At 36.6% G+C, this 21,256-nt stretch overlaps 1 protein-coding gene across 2 annotated transcripts; it reads left to right on the top strand.

The window, feature by feature from the left end:
• The first annotated feature begins 3,435 nt into the window (after window positions 1-3,435).
• Window positions 3,436-19,394, top strand: LOC107795389 (clustered mitochondria protein-like). Of its 2 annotated transcripts, none has more exons than XM_075244063.1 (29): window positions 3,436-3,610; window positions 4,216-4,441; window positions 5,507-5,568; window positions 5,956-6,145; window positions 6,236-6,373; window positions 6,493-6,649; window positions 6,743-6,936; window positions 7,070-7,171; window positions 8,416-8,551; window positions 8,711-8,839; window positions 9,966-10,356; window positions 11,143-11,247; window positions 11,775-11,893; window positions 12,249-12,357; window positions 12,542-12,682; window positions 13,530-13,652; window positions 13,742-13,912; window positions 14,054-14,140; window positions 14,636-14,770; window positions 15,298-15,444; window positions 15,527-15,595; window positions 16,505-16,663; window positions 16,836-16,892; window positions 16,975-17,015; window positions 17,138-17,257; window positions 17,394-17,703; window positions 17,798-17,905; window positions 17,997-18,068; window positions 18,469-19,394. In XM_075244063.1, exons 2-29 carry the CDS (start codon window positions 4,225-4,227, stop codon window positions 18,925-18,927), a joined length of 4,248 nt encoding a protein of 1,415 aa, XP_075100164.1. In that variant the 5' UTR covers window positions 3,436-3,610; window positions 4,216-4,224; the 3' UTR covers window positions 18,928-19,394. The 2 variants fall into 2 exon arrangements, with proteins under 2 accessions (XP_075100164.1, XP_075100163.1); XM_075244062.1 differs by having other exon boundaries at window positions 3,463-3,610; window positions 4,216-4,450.
• The last annotated feature ends 1,862 nt before the right edge of the window (window positions 19,395-21,256 follow it).

Below are 21,256 nucleotides of genomic sequence, written 5' to 3'. Positions count from 1 at the left end.
TCAAGCTTTATGTCACTTGTGGAAGGAGTATGGAAAGAACAATATGATCATGACCCTATGAAGAATATATGACAGAAGTTGAAGTTTCTGAGATCTTTGTTGAAGCATCTCAACAACAGTGAATTCAAGGGCATCACAGATAAGCTGGAATCAACAAGGAGTTTACTACAGTGTATTCAAGCTCAAATATTAAAAGGTTATTCAGACAAACTAGCTAGTGAGGAAAAACAAGCCTTAGAGAACTTGGAGAAATGGTCATTAATTGAAGAAAGCATACTGCAACAGAAGGCTCGAGCTACATGGTTAAGACTAGGGGATGCCAATTCTAAATATTTCTCAGCAATAATGAAGGAAAGAAGGCAGAGAAAAGTTATCACAGAGCTACAAGATAGCTTTGGAAACAAAATAACTGACCAGCAGCAGATACAAGCAGAGATCATCAGTTTCTACAAAGCCTTGATGGGGGCAATAATTGGGAATTTACATGCAGTCAATAAACAAACAATGAAGAATGGGCCAGTTCTTAATCATGAACAGCAGATGAACTTGATTGCAGAAGTTACTGAGCAAGAAATATATGAAGGTCTATGTGTTATTGGAAATGATAAAGCTCCAGGGGTAGATGGTTACAATGTAGTATTTTTCAAGAAAGGATGACCAATTATAGGTGATGACGTTTGCCAAGCAGTCAAAAGATTTTTTACCACAGGGAAGTTATATAGGACAGTGAATTGTACAGCTATCACCATTCTGCCTAAAGTCCCAAATCCTACAAGCATCAGAGAATACAGACCAATAGCTTGCTGCACTGTATTATATAAACTGATAGCTAAGGTCCTAGCTAATAGAATACAGAAAGTTATTGCATCTATCATCTCAGAAACTCAGGCTGGATTCATCCCAGGAAGAAAGGTTGCAGATAATGTGATACTTGCTCATGAACTAGTCAAAGCTTATTCTAGGAATAACATTTCTCCTAGATGCCTTATCAAAGTGGATATCCAAAAAGCTTATGACACAATTGATTGGAGATACTTGCATCAAATGCTAGATGAATTGGGCTTCCTAACTAAATTCATTAAATGGATCATGGAATGTGTGACAATAGTAAACTATACAGTTCTTGTAAATGGTGAAACAACAAAGCCTTTTGATGCAGCTAGAGGACCGAGGCAAGGGGACCCTATGTCACCCTTCTTATTTGCCATAGCCATGGAGTATCTCAACAGGAACTTAAAGACCTTAAAGTAGGAGAAAGCATACCATTTCCATCCTTTGTATGCAAGGTTGGACTTAACTCATTTGAGTTTTGCAGATGACCTTCTGATTTTTGCAAGAGGAGATGCAACTTCAGTAAGTTTAATACATAACAGGTTCTAGATCTTTTCAGCAGCTTCAGGACTTAGTGTTGACCTAGCAAAAGTTCCATCTATTATAGAGGAGTCAGTGTGGAGGCTCAAAAGGAGATACAAGGAAAGCTGGGGTATAGTCAGGGGTCATTGCCTTTCAAATATTTAGGCATACTACTTGATTCTAAAAAGCTATGAATCATGCAATGACAACCACTTATTGACAAAATAGTGGCAAGAATCTCATCTTGCACAGCTAAGAAATTGTCATATGCAGGTAGAATTCAATTGGTTTAGCATGTCATCTTTGGTATTCAAGCATACTGGGCTCAGATTTTCAGCGTGCCAGCTAAGGTTGCCAAGACAATTGAAGCTTATTGTAGAAGTTATGTTTGGTCAGGGGAGAATGTGATCACAAAAAAGGCTCTGGTATCTTGGGAGAAGATGTGCTCACCTAAAATTGTAGGGGGCTAAATTTGGTTAATCTGGCATTGTGGAATAAAGCAGCAATAACAAAGTCTACATGGGAACTAGCAAATAAGAAGGACAAATTGTGGATCAAATGGATCCATAGTTATTACATTAAAGATCAGTCTTTTCTTACTATGAGGGTACCACAACAGACTTCCTGGATGCTGAAGAAAGTATTTGAAGCAAGAAGTTATGTGGCAGGGATCAATAGCAATCAAGGCAAACAGAAGACAATGATCAAACAGGTATACATGAAGCTGATAGGAGAGATGCCAAAGATAGCATGGAAAGGTCTAATGTATCAGAATCAGGCCAGGCCAAAAGCAGTATTTATATTGTGATTGCTAATGCATGATAGACTCTAAACTGCTGACAAACTGAAGAAATGGAAGATTCAAGTGGATGAAACATGCTATTTTTGTAAGCAAGCTTTGGAAACAAAGGAGCATATGTTTGCAAAATGTGCATATGGCAGAGAATTGTGGAGCAGACTCATGCAATGGATTCAAATGCAAACTAGTCTATCTTTATGGATAGAGTGGCAACAATGGGTAGTACATAAGACAAAAGGAAAATCTCAAATGGCTAGAATACTCAAAATGTTAGTTGCAGAATATGTGTATACATTGTGGATTGAAAGAAACTTAAGAGTCTTTGAGAAAACAGCTACAACATGGGACATCCTCGCAAAAAAGATAGCATGTGTATGTAGTATGAGAGCTGAGGGGTATACTAAAGTTTTGTTAGCAAAATGTAATTACTAATAGATATAGTTGATAGGCAGTTAGATGGAGGATAGATTGATTGTATCCAGTAAGGAAGTTAGGTTGAGCTGACCTATTGCTTTGTAGATATTACTTGGTGATTAATATAAGGATTTAATTACCCAAAAAAAGAAGTTATTTTTGACAGCTTGGCCAAACAGACTATAAGTCTCAAATAAACTATTCATCTTTTCAATAACCAAACTGTTGAGTATGCATCCCAAAAATTCAATATACACATACAAAAGATACCACATAAATTGTACATAAAAAAAAAAAACTCTATATGTAAAATGAATCTAGGGTTTTGATCATCTAGAAGAGTTAATCTAAAATATTAAATCTTGATCAGCGATCTCAAAAATAAAAAAAATTGCATAAATGTGACATATTTTGGGGTTGTCTTTAATTATTGATCCATGCTTGCCCTATGAGCTGAACTTCAAAGTCAAAAGTATTACGCATGGAACAAGAGAAGGGCAATACTTATTAAAGTTGAAGTTTTGCCCATGAGTAAAGCGGAGAAAATACTCAAGACCACCCTCTTTGAACTCTATTTGTGTACTTCACCCCTCAAAAGTTGCTATTTTGTCGATTTTCCCCAAAAAGAAGTTGGGATCTTCACACAAATAGCCAGTCGAATTTACAGTTAACATTTTTACTTTTTCATTAGTATATATAAATTATATAGTATACGATTATACATATACGATACATAGATTACATATGTATATTTTATATTCATCAATTATTTTAAGTCTAAGGGACTATTTTAAATTTAAGTAGACACATATTTAAGTTAATTCTTTAAAGATGTTCTAGGTCCAATAACTGAAGCCCAATTTTAAAATAGACTCGATGAAGAAGAAAAGCCCATTGCAACGTTAACTGCAGAGTCGCAATAATAACAAAACCGCGCCGTCTCTCAGCCTTTCTTTCCCTCTAATTGCTAAAACCTCTGTCTACCCACCCACCTGCCAACAATCGGCCATCGGTCTCTTGCAATTGCTAGTGATTCCCTTCTAGGTAATATACATGGTCAATCCTTTAGTTTCCTTCTGTAAGTGTTGTTTGACTGACTTTTTCCCCCACTTTCCTTAATGTTTGCTCTTGGTCACTCGTATTTTTCCTTTCTACTATGGTGATTGTTTGTGTTTAAATGATTAAAAGCTAAAATATTGATGTGTATACCTCTTATAATTAGCTTACTTCGGTCCTTTTTATTTGTTTTGGATTTTGCACTTTTTTTTTATGTTTGTTTTTGGACTTCACTATTTGGGTTGAGTGACTTTCCAAGTTTATCTTTTGAGTATTTACTCAATTACCGTGGAGATTAATTGCTTATTTCTTTGTCTTGAGTTGGTATTGTGCAGATTGAGTCACTTTCACATGTTGCTCTTTTTGACCATTTATCAAACGAGTATCCCTGGAAGTTTGGAGATTATGTGATTCTTTTGTTGTTTTCTTGATTTTAAATTTGTATATTGATTTTGAGTTTGTAGTTTTTCATTTTCAAAGTGAAACAGAAAAAAAGTTTCAAGTTTCTTACTTCTTTTTCCTTTATTTGATTCTTCGCTTAGACTACTGATAATTGTTTAGTATGTCACACTGCGTCTTCTTGTATGTTTCAGGGGATAGAAATGGCCGGGAAATCAAACAAAGGGAAGAATAGGAAGGCAGTTCAAAATCTGACCACTGCCAGTTCGTCAGAGCAAGCAGCACCTTCTGATGCTCCGGTGAATGATACTGCAACGCATGCGGAGGCTAATGGAACAACAGGTGTGACTCCACCAACTGATACAAAGACGGAGGCAACAGAGTCTGGAAATGGGACCTCTGGACACGAGGCAAAGCAAGGTGAACGTGGTAACATAAAATTTTAATTTAATATGTAAATACGGTTGCTGGTTTTACAAAATTGTATCTGGAGGTGGGAGAGAGACAGATATATGATGCAGTATATTTGAAGGATCATGAAAATACACAAATAATTGCAACTTGTAATGTTGCTACATTGTACATATTCTCCAGCACTCACTTTATGCCGGTAATTAATAAACATATCCTTTACCTATCAAAAAGTTTGGAACTGTTCTGCTATGGAATGAATCGGTGTCCACATTGTCGATTCAGCTTTTATTCATGCGGTTGGAAATTCCCGGTGGTATGCATAAAGGCAGGCAGTCATTTATACTTATCAGAACCTCTTGGATGCACCAAAGGTTTATTAGAAGAAAAAATGCCCTCATCTGTTGTTTTTGCTTTCAATTTATCCAAAATAGGAGAAAGAGAAAAACAAAGAAGAAAGGAACTGTTTTTTCAGTCTTGGAGATAAAAGCTGTTAATAGATGTGTCATGAGATCTATTACGTAATATGTGAATGCAATCTGTTTGCTATGTTCTTTAATTATATTCCTCCTGGAAACCTTCTCATCATTCCTTTAATAAGCTGATGAAGCACATGGTGAACAGTAACTCTTCTCTCAAATCCTATGTCAGTTAGATGATCCTTCAAAGGAAAAGATTTTATGAGAGTGGCTAGTGCATAGGATACTTGATGTGCCTACTTCTGGTATGCTCCATGAAACGTGCCTTGTTTTATTCTGGATCTCTGCCATATGTGTCATTTTGAATATAAAACAATGTATAGTGCTAGCGTCATTGGAACTCTTTTTCCCATGTTTGTTATTCTTGTCAAACTGTCTACCTTTTCTTCTTATGTAATTGTTGGTCATGTAAATGCCACACACATCCTCAAACTCATACTTAATAAGTCTAGGTTCTCTTCCAGTTACACTTTTTCATATTACTTGAAGATAACTATTTTACATTCTTGTATGACTTTTATTTAATAGTTTAAACTTCTTTCTAGCTCTACATATTGGAGGAAATGAAGGGCGATTCTGCTTTAATTTATTGCAGGTGACATCCATCTCTATCCTGTTACTGTTAAAACCCAAGGAGGGGATAAGCTAGAGCTACAAGTAAGATGCATTACTAATTTTCTTGGCTTTTTATTTCTTATTGATGGCTGTGTCGCAATACTTGTTACTTTCTTTATCATTTTCTTTTGAAGATGGCTTCATCCTCCAGATTAAGAGAGTGGCTAGAATTCTCTCATGGCATAGATAAGAAGTTTCGTTCGTATGTTCCATTGTGCAATTATATTTTGTATCTGGATTGTCATAATCATGAAAAACCACTCTTTCTCTTTGTTTCTTGATGTTCTGAGCTACTTGTCATTTGTAATCCTGCCTTTATGTGTAGGTGTTTATGTTTAGGCATTTAGGTCCACCTTATATTTAAATATTTGTGGTGCTAGTGAGTTAGTTTGTCTAATATTTGATGTTCTGATGTGTACTTGTTTGCAGTTGAGTCCTGGGGATTCTGTTATGGATGTGCGGCAGTTTCTTCTTGATGCTCCAGAGACATGCTTCGTTACATGCTATGATCTATTGCTGCATATAAAGGATGGTTCTGTTCATCATCTGGAAGATTATAATGAAATCTCCGAAGTAGCTGATATCACCACAGGAGACTGCTTCCTGGAGATGGTGCCAGGTGTGGCTTATTTACTTGGTCTGCTAGTTATTATTTTTAACTGTTATCAATGAGCTTATACTTGTTTCCTCTTAAACCTGATTGTTGCAGCACTGTACGATGATCGATCCATAAGAGCTCATGTTCACCGTACTCGAGAATTGCTCTCTCTTTCCACATTGCATTCCTCACTATCAACATCACTTGCACTGCAGCATGAAATGGGAAGTAACAACGAGAAATCTGGAGGTTTGCTATTCAGCTGTTGTTCTTTTTCCTTCTCTTTTATATTCATTTTGTTTACTAATTTGATGGCCATTTATCAATTGGATAGGCATAACAAAGATTTCTGGCTTTTTATGTTTTAGAGCCTATGAAAGCTGATGTACCTGAACTTGAAAACTTGGGTTTTGTGGAGGATGTTTCTGGTTCAGTCTCTAGCTTGTTGGCAGCACCTTCAAAGGAAACTAAATGTGTTGAGAGCATTGTGTTCTCTTCGTTTAATCCTCCTCCTAGCTACAGAAGGTTTATAATTATTTATCTTATGATGATCATCAAATTGATTTTTCGTCAGGGAGGTTCATGTGACATGCTGACTTTGGTTTCTCCTGCATACAGGCTTTCTGGAGACTTGATTTATTTGGATGTAGTAACACTAGAAGGAAATAAGTATTGTGTTACTGGAACAACCAAAACATTTTATGTTAATTCCAGCACTGCGAATGTTCTTGATCCAAGGTCTAATAAAACTGGTTCAGAAGCAACTACTCTTATTGGGCTCTTTCAAAAGATTAGCTCCAGATTTAAGAAAGGTAGTAACATGGTACAAAACCCCCCCCCCCCCCCCCCCCCCAAAAAAAAAAAAGAAAAAGAAAAAATTAGATAGCATTTCATTTTGAGTCCAAATATCTTGTACTAAATAAATGATTTTATCTTGCATTGAAGCTTTTCGTGAAATATTGGAGCGGAAGGCTTCTGCACATCCTTTTGAGAATGTTCAATCTATGCTACCACCAAATTCGTGGCTTGGGTCATATCCTATCCCTGGTAAGTTGTTTCTGATGCATTCTTAACCGTTGGTTATCTTTAGTTCATGTTGGTGTATGTTGTGTACACATACAGATGAGGTAGGTGGATGCTGGGTCACATAGATGCCAAAAATTTGGCATACTTAGTGGTGTTAGAAATCCTAGAAAGCCTGTTGCAATCTGTAATAATACTTAATTAGTGGACCATATAGTTGAAAAGTGCGAGTTACGATGACTTGCAAGGTCTTTGTCAGTTGGACCTGATGTAGAATTTGTCTGACAGGTGGTTAATCATGTTTTAATTGCCTTCCTTATGTGTGAAGTTATGTCCGCTGCATGTTGAACATGTCCCTTTATTTCAAATTTGAACACTTCAAAAGATCAGTTTTATTCCCAGGGCATTTTGAAATATATTTATAAAACATATGAAATATTAGATTATATTAATGGTGAGGTGTCAAAACTATCACGTTTGATTTGATATAGTAAATGCCGAACATCAATCTAAAATCCAACTTTATAATACCCTCAAGGATTAAGAACCTTGTGTGAAGGAATATCAAAGTCGTTGACCAAACATCCGGTTTAAGGACAAATGGACAGTGAATCAACAGAATCGAGTTTGCAATCCTTCATTGTGGTTTCTAATCTTGGGATATTGCATGTTGATTTCCAGTGTTTATAATGTTGTGCAGGCATAGGTGGCCATGTGTCCTTTCTGCTCCTGTGTAGAGTAGAATAATTCCAGGGACTTCCATGTAATCAAATTTATGTTCGCGTCTCATATCTTAAAGATGTGTCACTTTTCATTCTTACAACTTCCTCCGTCCCTCTTTATATGAAAACTCTTCCCTTGCGATGTCCCAAAATGTTTTGTCGGTATTCCAGAAACATGATTTCACAAATTTCAAAAATTAAAAAACTGATTTAATTATTCAAAATTTAATCTTGATATGATGCGTTCTCTGCTGAACTAACTTTGCAAGTGTTATTTTAATCTTTGTCATCATCACTAATATATTACATAATGTATCCACGATAACTTATATAATGCATAAGTTAGAGTAGCATTTGTATAAGATGGGCGGAGGGATTATTATTCCTCAGTTCCTCTATGACAATGAGGGACTTGTATGTGGAGACAATTTTATGTTAATAACTAATAACTTAAAAACTGTTACTTTTCATTCTCTTACAATTATCTTTCTTTTAAATATTATTGGTGTCACTAGTTTTAGTTCTTTTTGGATTCTCTGGTGTCAGATCACAAACGTGATGCAGCACGGGCAGAGAATGCACTTACACTTTCTTTTGGAAGTGAGCTGATTGGCATGCAAAGGGATTGGAATGAAGAGTTACAATCTTGTCGGGAATTCCCCCATACAAACCCCCAGGAAAGGTGCATCTCGATGGATCTAAGTCAAATTGTGCATTCTAGAGTGAATTAATTTATTCCGTTATAGATTCTACTTGTGTATGCAATACTCTGCCTAAGTTTGTCTGTGAAGGTAGAGTTTCCTCTGTTCATGTGTAGTCATCTAACTCCTTTTTATCACAGGATACTGCGAGATAGGGCCCTGTACAAAGTCAGTTCGGACTTTGTAGATGCTGCAATTAGTGGTGCTATTGGAGTTATCAACAGGTGTATTCCCCCAATTAATCCAACTGATCCAGAGTGCTTTCATATGTAAGTATTGAGCTGGAGATGAGAACAAATAATTTCCTTGTAACTATATGGTTTAACTTATACTTTCAGATATGGTATAGTTTGACCTCCATAATTGAAAATATAGTGCAAGAAAGTGGAAAACTAAGTAACAAACAGAAAGTGGGGTTTTGCTTGGGGGAGGGTTGGTGAAGGTGAACATATCAATCAGGTATCAACTGATATCCCATTAGGGTGTCAAATGGCAGGTTAAAACGGGATGAGTAGAAGAAGTGTGTTAAAGAACAGATCACAAACAAACTGCCAACTCAAGTCCTTCAGCTAAATAACCTGGGTAAAATATGTTCATTATAGTTCTTGCATTGCAATAGCCATTATTATGTCTTTTTCAGTTATTCATCGAGTTTTGAACCGTGCACCACTGGTCATCGGGGAATTCTCGGTTATAGAAAAAGTCATTACTATGTCTTTTACAAGTTCACTCAGAGCATTAAATTTGTTGTATAGCTCCTCTAAATCGAGCTTCGTTGGAAGTAGAAAAGAAAACACCAAGCTAGGTAATAGGAACCAGTGGAGGCAGTTGGAATGCATACACGTAAGTAAAAGAAAAACAGTATTTTAGAGCCATCAGGCAGCAGTGGTTGCCTTAATCCCATTCTGCAAGTGCACCTTTTTTTTTCTGGTTCCCTTAGTACATAAATTGCATCATTATTCCCATCATTCCCACCATTGGATTTGGGCTACTACTTGTACCCCAAACTGGCCCAATATTTTGTACGGTCTGTTTTGACCTGCCATTTAACATATTAATCTATGGGCGGTTGGATGGGTTAACAGCTTAAGTTGAAACCAGTCATTTAACATGCTCTTATTCCATTAGCCCATCCACCAGGTGGAAAGGCGGTCAGAAGGACATTGGGAGTTAATGGTGGCGAGAAGGCAGGTACAGGGTGGGGAGAAAGAAGAGAGATCGTCATTGCTGTCCTTCTCTATTGCTTGTCTGAGCTGACAATGTGCCTGATCCATCGTTTGCATGCTGCATTTTTGTTCACATTATGCTTGTTGGCCAAATGTTGTTTAGATTGCTTGAAAGATTCTCCTTAGTTGTTCATTGTCACTTTTGCCTGATACTTTTGTATGAATCCAGGTACGTTCACAATAATATATTCTTCAGCTTTGCTGTTGATGCGGATCTCGAGCAACTGCCCCGAAAGCAGGGAGCTGATTCTAAAGTTGAGGGCACAGGCTTATTACATTGTTTGTCGGAGAAGACCTCCAACAATTTGTCACAGGGCGCCTCTGAAGTCTCTAATGGAGATGAGCATGGCGACTCAGTTGTAGAAGCTGTAAACATCAACTTGGATTGTCCTCCTGGAGTGCCTGGTGAAACTCAGTTGGCAGAAAGTGAGCAAGCCACTTATGCAAGTGCAAATAATGACTTGAAAGGCACAAAATCATATCAGGAAGCTGATGTCCCTGGATTATACAACCTTGCTATGGCGATAATTGATTATAGAGGTCATAGAGTGGTGGCTCAGGTGTTTATTGAACTTGCATTACCTATATAGTCTTATGCTGTAGTGTAATGCGTTAGATAAGTTCAGACATGAAAGTCAGAGTGTTAATTAACATGGGTTTTCCACGGGAAACCATCTTTCATGAATTTTGTAATTTCATGCATCTGACTTTGAAGTGAGACCTGCAATATAAGTAAGTGGCTTCACTTACTCGACATTTGTCCTGGATTAAACCCCTCCGTACCATTTTATGTGGAGGCGCTTGACTGGGTCAGGAACTTAAGAAACTAAATAAGGCTTTTAACATGTAAGCCAAAGATATGTGAAGTACCGAAAGTATCCTTTTAGATGGGTTTTGGTGAGAGTTCCACATGTCCTGCATTTTTTCTCTCCTTATAAAAGGATGAACTTTTATTACAAGTCATGTCATTAAGGGTAAAATGGGGATACAAAGATTAAATAGTTTCCAAAACGAGAAAGGTATCGTTCTTGTTGGGATAGACTAAAGAGAAAAGCGCGTCTCAAATGGGACAGAGGGAGTATAACATAATTACATCATAGAATTTAATCAGCTGGAGATTTGGAAGTGAATCGAACTTAATTAAAAATCGATATAGACAGGGTTCTGAGGCATAATTTTCTTGCATCTCTTATAAATAACTGTGCTAGTATGGATCTCTTTGGATAGGTACTCTTCTTGATGGCCATGTTTGATCTTCTAATTCCTTTCAGATGCATGGCTTACCCATATGCATTATTCTGCCAATTTATCGGAAGATTTTGACTTTTTTCTGTTTTTCTTGGTAGAGTGTTTTACCTGGTATCCTTCAAGGTGACAAATCAGATTCCCTCTTATACGGGTCTGTTGATAATGGCAAGAAAATCTGCTGGAGTGACGAGTTCCATTCCAAGGTACCAGTGGACCTTAATTTTTTGTTCACCTTCTTTTTTTCCTTGTATGGTTTGCACAACAATTTTAGGATGTTTGTGGAAAGTATAAGGTTTATTAGGATTACTTGCTGGGTTTGTCATGGTTCTTTAACTATCATGCTTTGGTTCTATATATTGTGATAATGAATTGATTTGAAGCATCTGGGCTTCTTTGGTGTGCTCAACTGGACATGGAGTGATACATGTCTTGCTGGATTAGTCTTTTCCTTTTTGTGCCTTTGGTTATTATGAGGGATCATTTTAGTTCCCTTTTTTTTTTTGAGGGGGGGGGGGGGCTTAATTCCTGGTAGTATTTTTAGATGGTAAAGAAAGATGTTTGTTGTGGGATCATTGGGGTATGATATTTCAACGTGAAATGTAATTCTTTTAATGACGGCAGATGTTATTTTTTTCCTCTCCTTTTTATCATTCTTGACTTACCTTGTTAATCATTTGAAGTTTATATCTGGTTCTGTTCGTAAGTTTCACCCAGGTTTATTTGTTCTTAGGTGCTAGAAGCTGCAAAACGTCTGCACTTGAAGGAACACACTGTCCTTGATGGATCTGGAAATGAATTCAAATTAGCCGCACCAGTGGAATGCAAGGGCATTGTTGGTAGCGATGACAGGTGGTTACTTTTTCAGGATTCACTGCTCCTCCGCCGGGGGGGGGGTTCCCTGTTCTATGATGAAATTCAATTTTGATTCATTGGTGATAATAATCTATTTCACCACAGGATGCATATGATTTTAGTCCTGTGAAATATGCACATAACAGACCCCTCCAAGCTTAATAATGTCATATTTTTGTAGGTATATAACTTGGAGATGGGAAAACGTGGAAACTTTTAAATAGATACTGCTCTTTCATTAGTTGCAGTTAGCATATGCGTCTGTATATGTGAATGTCATTGACTTAACCAACTTAAGTGGGCAATTTGTCATCTTAATAAGATTAATTCTTTAGTCTTATGTGGTTTTCAGGCATTATCTGTTGGACTTGATGAGAGTCACTCCTCGTGATGCAAATTATAGTGGTCCAGGTTCCAGATTTTGTATTTTGCGACCTGAATTGATAACTGCGTTTTGCCAAGTGAGACCTGCTTGTGCTATGACTTGCTCTCATATTTTCATTTGTGTTCAATTCTTATATTTATCTTGGTTTTTATATTTGCTCCGGATCTGCAAACCTGATTTTTTGTGTTCGGGTTGCTTTTGTACTTGGATCTGATTTCTGACACTTTGCTCTCAAAAAATTATTTTGGTTCTTTCCCAAGGCTGAAGTTGCTGAGAGGTCAAAATCGAAGTGCGAGTCAGAGGGGGAGGTACCAGTGGCCTCTGATTCTTCAACAGTAAATAACACTGAAGAATTACAAACAACCGATGGTGTTGCCCCAGCTGAAGTCGACAGCAATAAGGTAGCAATCTCCTACTTAAATGAAGTCTGTCCTCTTACTGCAAACATTTTTTTTTGTCTAGGTTATAACGAGATGGAATTTGTTGTTGAAAGTCAATTCCTTGTGGTAACAATTACTGCAGTTGCGCACTACTGTTGGATATAAGTTTGCTTGTTTACTTGCGACCAATTTTGTGTTGGATAATATAGTTTCATAGTATTTCTTGAACAATACGCTCTTCTTGAAAGATATTTCTTTTATAATATGATTTGCGAGATTTTAAAGTTCTATTTTATGTTCTCACCTTGGTTGTTAATGATGTATTCCTTTTTATAATTGCTTTCAACTCTCCCTGATTTTAGATTCACGTTTAGATGAATGCATGTCCCAAGTTATGTGAGCATTATCACTTTGCAGTATCTTGTGTTGCCTTTTCTGTTCCCTATCTCTTTTCCTCTTTACTTTGATTTGTCATTTTCAGTCTAAGTGTCTGTACAAAAAAGGTCTACCTGTCTGTTACTTCCAAAAGTGCTCTAGTTGATTCATCTTCTTGTACCTTGTTAGTTTTTTTTCTGAAATTAGGATATAAATTTCATGTACACTGATGATTCAAAGCATTAACTGGTGATGGATTCTTTATATTCAATCCGCGATAATTGTGGTATTAGTATCATGCTCGGGCGTTGATATATTTGTGAACTTCGGAGGATATCAATCTGGAGATTCTATGAGTTCTTTTTAAAGGAAAATACCTACAAATATGATTTTTTCCCTCAAGAGGGAATCAATGCAAACACTTTTGTACGAAGAAGCGTTTGCTCTTGCTATTCAGTTATATAAGATATAACCTCTTTTTTCTCTTATTTAGGGAGAAAAAAGTGTGAAGGATGCTGGTAACAATTGCTGTTCTCACTCGGGAAGAACGGATACTGAGGATATACTTTTCAATCCTAACGTCTTTACAGATTTTAAGTTGGCAGGGAGTGAAGAGGTTATTTTTTTTGCCTGTGATTATTGTTCTCTGCTTAGTTTTTAGAAGGTGCTTTGTATTTATAAGGTCCATTCTCCCAACTTCACCAGGAGATAGTTGCTGACCAAGAACTTGTGAAGAAAGTGAGTTTGTATCTGAAAGACACTGTGCTTCCGAAGTTTATTCAAGATCTCTGCACACTTGAAGTTTCACCCATGGATGGGCAAACTTTAACTGAGGCACTCCATGCGCATGGAATTAATTTGCGCTATCTGGGAAAAGTAATGATCTCCTGACAAGCTCCGTTAATTCTCATATTGCTTAGATTTTCCACTAAATATAAGAAAATTTTGTAGTATGAGTTGAACTCTAACTTCAGTTAAAGTAGTAAGCTTGGCTTTGTCTTCTCCCTTTTTTTCCAGGTGGCTGAGGGGACCAGGAACTTGCCTCATTTATGGGATCTTTGTTCCAATGAGATTGTTGTCAGATGTGCGAAGCACATTCTCAAGGTGATTGATTTTTGATTGCTTTTGATTAAAAAAAATGTTTTTCATCGCCAGTTGAAAGGCTGCAATAAGATTGAACTATAAACCTACTAAATCTTATGCTTTGACAACTATTGTCCCACTTGAGAACATGCTCCATCTTTTGAGATTGAACAAAATTTTAGTGGTTTTCTGAGAGGTTAAGTTTTTTTTTTGTTTCTCCTGTCATGTCTCAACATTTTGGCTTAGCATTATAAGTGGAGAAGTGAAGGGGATGTTTCTTTTTACCTGCCTTTATTTCTTTATTACTGGGCAAAAGCTTTTTAATCTACAGAGGGGAACTCGTTTTACTTAGGCTCTGGTGGTTCAAAATAGTCATTTGTGCTTATCCACTTGGTGGGTAAGATAGAAGCACTTTAATCACTCTGATTATCTTGATACATAGAAGAAGTTGAAATTCTATTTTATAGGTTTCTGGAGTTTGTAATTTCTTACCATTTGATCTGATGGGACATGCAGGATGTGCTGAGGGATGCTGAGGACCATGATCTTGCAAACACAATCTCACATTTTTGCAACTGTTTGTTAGGAAATATTCAAACTGTATCTAATAAAGGTGGCTCCAACAGTGCACTTTCTAAAAACCAAAAGAAGGTACAGAGAAAGAGAGAGATGATTGTCATTACTCCCTATGGCTATTTATTGCTACTTCCTTTAGTAAGATATCATGTGGAAGTTCTATTGAATTGAGTTTACCATCTACTAAACCTTTTAAAGAGGGGATAGTTTTATTTATTTATTTTAGGTTTACAACATGGGCCCTCAAGTGCTGATTTGATTCTTTTGCTTGAGAAATATTTTGTTGATACTGTGAACTTCTCTAATACCATGTTGAATTATGTGGTTCCGCCTCATCTAAAAGTTTGAGCTATTTAAGTGGGATTTCCTTTTTTTTTTAACAAGTCCATGCTTTGCCATTATTATTTACTTGTATGCTAATATTTGGAGGAGCAATATGGAAATTACTAGTTTAATTGTCTAAAAACTCTGTTGCCTATATAGAGCAAGCATTTTCCAGAATCATTTAAGCTTGCTGTGCTGATATATTCTATTATTGTTTCTCAAATGAGTATATTGTAAATGGTTCTAGTAAATTTACCTCTATGAAACACATTGCGTAGGACCACATCAGCAACCAGCAAAAGTCGTCCAAACAAGGAAAGCGAAAAAATGTAGTATCTGCCAAGAAGAAGCTGTCCTCCTATTTGAATATTACCTCTGATAGTTTGTGGTCTGACATCCAGGAATTTGCGAAGCTAAAGTATCAGGTATCATTTTCTTTCAAGAACTTTCTTCAGTTGTTCGCCCAGATGTTTTAAGTTATTAGTCATGGTTTTTTCTTCTCTTCAGTTCGAGTTGCCTGAGGATGCAAAAATGCTCGTAAAGAAAATTCCAGTTGTACGCAATCTTTGTCAGAAGGTATGTTTCATCAAGTAATCCACTATGAGGAATTCTTACTTTTAATTGAGATTATATATTTGTTACTTTAGCTTATTTTTCCCTGCTTCCCGATATTATCTTATATTGGTCAAGCGTTATCATCATTTCAAAGTGGCTATTGCCATGTCATTGTTCATATATTGAGTTCTCTGGGATGCATTCTACTTTCTTGGCATGAAAACTTGGTTGTATTTAGTGATCTTGAGACTCTTTCTTGACTGTGCATAGAGGTAGTCCCTTCGAATCTGTGTCACCATTTTCTTGCTTTAGAGAGGGCCAACATTTTATATATACTGTTTCGTGACATCAGTTGTCTTGGTGGTGACAAGCGAAGTTGTGGAGGAAAAGTTGTGGAGTCTGTTCTTTTGAGTGTTTGACTTCTCAAGACCATGGAGTTCAAGCAGGGAAAATTTCCTTCCAGATTATGCTAATCTTGATATGGGTGGTGAGGCACAGTGATAAATTCGTGCTGTTATATGATGCAGCAGTTACATTGTTGTATGTCCATTGATTTAGAAAATTTTATTGGAATATAAATCATTAGATGGAGATTGGCACTCTACCTTGGTTATAGAGATGACTGGAGATTGTTAACTAGTTCTTGATGGGATATTGTGGTTGATGAAGATTGTTTCCCGAAGCTAGTTTTCCTCTTAGTAGTCGAGCTAAGATTAGTCAAGCATCTTTTCCTCTTATTTTATATAGCTACAAGTAATATGGTGCCTAATTTTAGGTGTAAGGAGATGAACCCACTCACTTTGATAATGAGTCTTCCCCTTGAAATCCCTTTATTGTGCTTTTTCTTGCGCAGCAGACTATTGCCCCAAGTTATGCATGGAATTCTACCTTAATATGTTTAAGTAACTCTTAGAACTTTGCTCTTAACAGGTAGGTGCGACCGTTGCAGCTCGTAAATATGACCTTGTCTCTGCTGCACCTTTTCAAGCATCAGATATTATGAATCTCCAACCAGTGGTGAAGCATTCTATCCCAGTTAGTTCAGAAGCTAAGGACCTTGTAGAAACAGGGAAGGCTCAATTAGCTGAGGTATTAACTGTTACAATTGGTGAAGAAATGGAACATGCTCATGTTAGTCATGGTCTAATGGAGATTTTGTTAGGCTAGCTGTCAATCCTTTTTTCCTTTTTAAAAAAAAATTTATTTGGAGCTTACATAGGTCGTATTTGAGACAAAACAATGACTTCTTCATGCATTTCAGGGTTTGCTTAGTGAGGCGTACACTTTATTTTCTGAAGCATTCACAATACTTCAGCAGGTATATTACTTTTTTTTTTTGTATCTGCGATCTGCTTTTGATGTCTATATCAGTTAGTTAATATCAATGTTAAAAAATGCAGGTGACGGGTCCTATGCACCGTGAGGTTGCCAATTGTTGTCGGTAAGCATCTGTTGCTCTATCAGTTCATCTTTCTATGAGAGAAAATGCTTGTGCAATGCAATCTTTGGTCATTCTATTTTCTCTCTTTGTTCTTTTCTTTTAATGATTTTTTTCTCTTCCAGCTACCTTGCTATGGTTCTGTATCATGCTGGAGATATGGCTGGCGCTATAATGCAACAGCACAAGGAACTTATCATAAATGAAAGATGCCTTGGACTGGACCACCCTGACACTGCGCACAGGCACTTTTCTTTGTCTTTGAACTCTGTTCTTCCTTGCATTTGCTAGACATTGCCTATTGTCTTACTGATGTTGACGGCGAAGATGAAAACCTGTATTTCGTGATCATTATATGATTAATAACGTGTTTGACTGCAGTTACGGAAATATGGCCCTTTTCTACCATGGTCTTAACCAAACAGAACTTGCATTGAGGCACATGTCACGGGCCTTGCTTCTGCTTGGTTTGTCATCAGGTCCTGATCATCCGGATGTTGCTGCAACATTTATAAATGTTGCAATGATGTACCAAGATATAGGAAAGATGGATACAGCACTTCGTTATCTTCAAGAAGCATTGAAAAAGAATGAACGGTTGCTCGGGGAGGAACATATTCAGACTGCTGTTTGTTATCATGCTCTGGCAATTGCATTCAATTGTATGGGTGCTTTCAAGCTCTCACACCAGGCATGTGGTTGAACTGGATAGTTTACTGCGTTAGCCAAAAGGGTATCAGCATGGTTACTTCTTTAACTGTTTTTTTATCAATTTTTATCAACAGCATGAAAAGAAAACTTATGACATACTAGCCAAACAGCTCGGAGAGGAGGATTCAAGGACACGTGATTCTCAGAACTGGATGAAAACTTTTAAGATGCGTGAGATACAGGTACAAGTTACTCAGACCTGATCACTTCTAACTCCTTGTGACACACTTATCATTCCCTTATGTGCTTTTGCAATATGGAAATCCTCAACAGATGAATGCGCAAAAGCAGAAAGGTCAATCTCTGAATGTGGCTTCTGCACAGAAGGCTTATGATATTTTGAAGGTACCTTTTAACAGTCTTGTACCTTTTGTGATCCTTCGAGGGTGGTTCCATTAAATCTCTGACATATTTGCTTACCTTAAAATTTCATCTTGTTTGTGGTTACATGGCTGTAGTGCAAACTTGGTCTAGGTGATCAAGACTTGCTTTTCTAATTTGCATTCCCTCTTCATATCTCTCTCGTGATAGTGCATGTTTAATCCTCTTTAGGACCCTCAGATCAACAATTACTATGGCATATATAGGATCTTGGCTTTTCTTTTTCCCTTTTGATGACCAACGTTGGAGAGAATTTATTAGTGGATTTTCATTCTGGGACATGATTGTGGTCGCCTTGGATTAGTTTATTATAAGTATGTCAACTAGAAAGAGGATGTTCACTGTTTTGAGTTGAATGTTGCAGGCTCATCCTAGCCTGCTACACGCATTTCAAGCTGCTGCTGGAGGTGCTGGTGTTGGTGGCATTAACCAATCATTAAGTTCTGCAGTACTTGGTGATGGGCTTCCTCGAGGAAGAGGAGTTGATGAAAGAGCTGCACGAGCTGCTGCTGAAGTAAGGAAAAAAGCTGCAGCAAGGGGTCTTCTGGTACGTCCCAGTGGTGTTCCTGCAGCGACTTTACCCCCTCTTACCCAGCTACTCAATGTAATAAACTCTGGCGCCGCGCCTGATGCTGCAAAATCTAATGAAACTAATGAAGAAAAGAAAGAAGCGAATGGTAATTCTTCTGATGGACCTGGAGGAGATGCCCAAGCAGATCATTCCAAAACACCAGGACAAGATCAAACTCCTGTTGGTTTAGGAACAGGTTTGGCGGGGTTGGATGCCAAGAAACAAAAATCAAAAGGGAAATCTGCATCTTGAAACATAGAATGCTGAATTTACTAACAAACATGACAATGGCCAGTTCGAGCATTATTATGGATTTTAGCCAACGGCAAGCTCATGCTGCAGGTACTCATCGTGTGGGCAATTGCTTATACTTGTATTCTATTCTTGCAATAATACTCTCAAGGAGATTTAAGTATTCGAGATACAGTTCCTTTCATCTTGATTGTTGCTACTGAGATTACGTAGCTTGTAGGCCTAGTTTGAGAAAATAGGTTTAGTAGGCGCATTATTTTGGTGTTCGTTCTAAATAATATTATGTAGGGAGGTTGATTCTCTGTTTGGTGCATTGATGTCATCCTGAAAATTTTGACATCAATCCCCCCACCTTATGTATACCCATTTCGTTGCGGTTGAATATGTGTAATGATCTGGTGAGTGAAAGTGCTCTTTCGTGGACAACTTTTTTTATTTCTGGTTAAAAGTTATCGTTCTATTTGTCACTTATTTGTCTTTGGTTGGCTTTAAAAGACTGAAGTCATTGTTGATTAATGAATTTTTTACCTCCTAGAAATTCCATTTTCATTGAGTGCATACACTGAAGAAAGAAATGAACTTTATCCCCCTCTGTTCAGGTTGACAAGCTCTGTGCAATATCCATGTCAAAAAGATATATTACTGTAGATCAATACGTGAAAGAGCAAGTTTGAGAAGATCTGTGAGAATTAAATATTTCCTCGTAATTTCATTTATTTATTGAATAATAAAGGGATTTTTCTTCAGCGGCCTCCTCACTTGGCTTATGCATTTGAAATGGTAAGGTCCAAAATAACACTTCTTTTGTCCCACTTTAATTGATTTTTTGACCGTTTTTATACCTATTAAGGAGTTTACCTTTTATCATTAATTAGTAATAAAATTGATCATATTAACTTTAATTTGTTTGGAAATACAACAAGTACTCCTAGGCTCTTTATTTTAAGGGCAACTTTGAAAAAAATAAGTTATTTCTTTCTTGATATTTGAAATAATCAAATATTATGAACCACAAAAAAAAAAAAAACAATTAAAGTGAGCTGGAGGGAGTACTAAATAAGGATAGAAGTTCGTTTGATATGGTAAATTCCTACTTCCATGAAAGTTTCAGATATAGTTTCACTTGTAATTTTAATTATCCTTTTTATGAAATTTAGGTCTAGCAATGTCTCAATAATAAAAAAAAAATGAAGGTTACATAAATTTTGCTACTCCTAATTACTTCAGGAAGAGAAATACTCCTGGTTATTCTGATGTGTGCATCATTCAAATTTTTTAGGCTCGTAAGCTTTAAATTTAGAAGGTTTTATTTCTGTATTTTGAGACTGTGGTCTCCCTTTTTTTTATTTAAATTTAGTGGTTTCAGATTGGATAAAAAAGAAAAGGTCTATCTAGAGAACCTCATGTTATACAACTGTACCTTAAAGATGAATAATATGGTTGTGATATATTAGGTTCCTGACTTGTATGTATTAGAATAATCTTTAGTCTTTATCCAACTAACAGAACTATGAACAACTTTTGTGAATTATAGATGAAAAAGACATCATATTTCTTGACTTGGACAGAACATAAAATACAATGCACAGGTTGATAGCTTAGTACACTCTCCACTTTGCCTAACTCTGAATAAATGAATTGTACCAAGTTTCATGTGATGGTAAAAATGACATATTTTAGGACACTCATCTGGACATCTCAATTATCTAGGTGTCAGAGAACTCGATAGAGTTCAAACACGAGTAAGAAAAACACAGCACCAAATTCTAACCATTCTACTTTAGGGATCAATTTGACCAATTTTAGAGATTGGTTGACCTGAAGTATAGAAAATTATTACAAAATATTATTAAAATTATTTGGTTTCTTCAAAAGACCGAATTCGTCACTAATAGTTAAATAGTCAAATTTCAAATTTTGACTATCAAAATTCGACCTGTTTTTATCATCGGATAACAAGAATTGATTGTAAGAGTTAGATCTCAAATCACGCCGTAGGAAAAAAACTTTTTCAAGATACTTCTCAAAATTAGAGAGAAGCATATTTAAGGTATACCATCGCCTTTCATCCATATGGGCAAGGAAATACAACACATGTAAATTGATCCTGTGGAAACGTGAAAAACTCTTGACGAACCTTTTGATTATGGCAGATAGAGACCAAGTATAAAAAAAAATCTAAGTTTTACACACAACATCAAAATTTTGGTTAGAAAAGAAAAGGAAACCAAGCAGGCACTCTTCCCGACCTGAAATCTTACACACAACGCAGGTTTACAATTAGTTTTTTTTTTTTCATTTGGTTACGATAAACCTAACTTTCTTGCAT

This window comes from Nicotiana tabacum, chromosome 22, assembly GCF_000715075.1.
Source record: "Nicotiana tabacum cultivar K326 chromosome 22, ASM71507v2, whole genome shotgun sequence".
Lineage (NCBI taxonomy): Eukaryota > Viridiplantae > Streptophyta > Magnoliopsida > Solanales > Solanaceae > Nicotiana > Nicotiana tabacum.
Note: the sequence above shows the minus strand (reverse complement) of the source record. Positions and strands in the feature narration are given on the sequence as shown.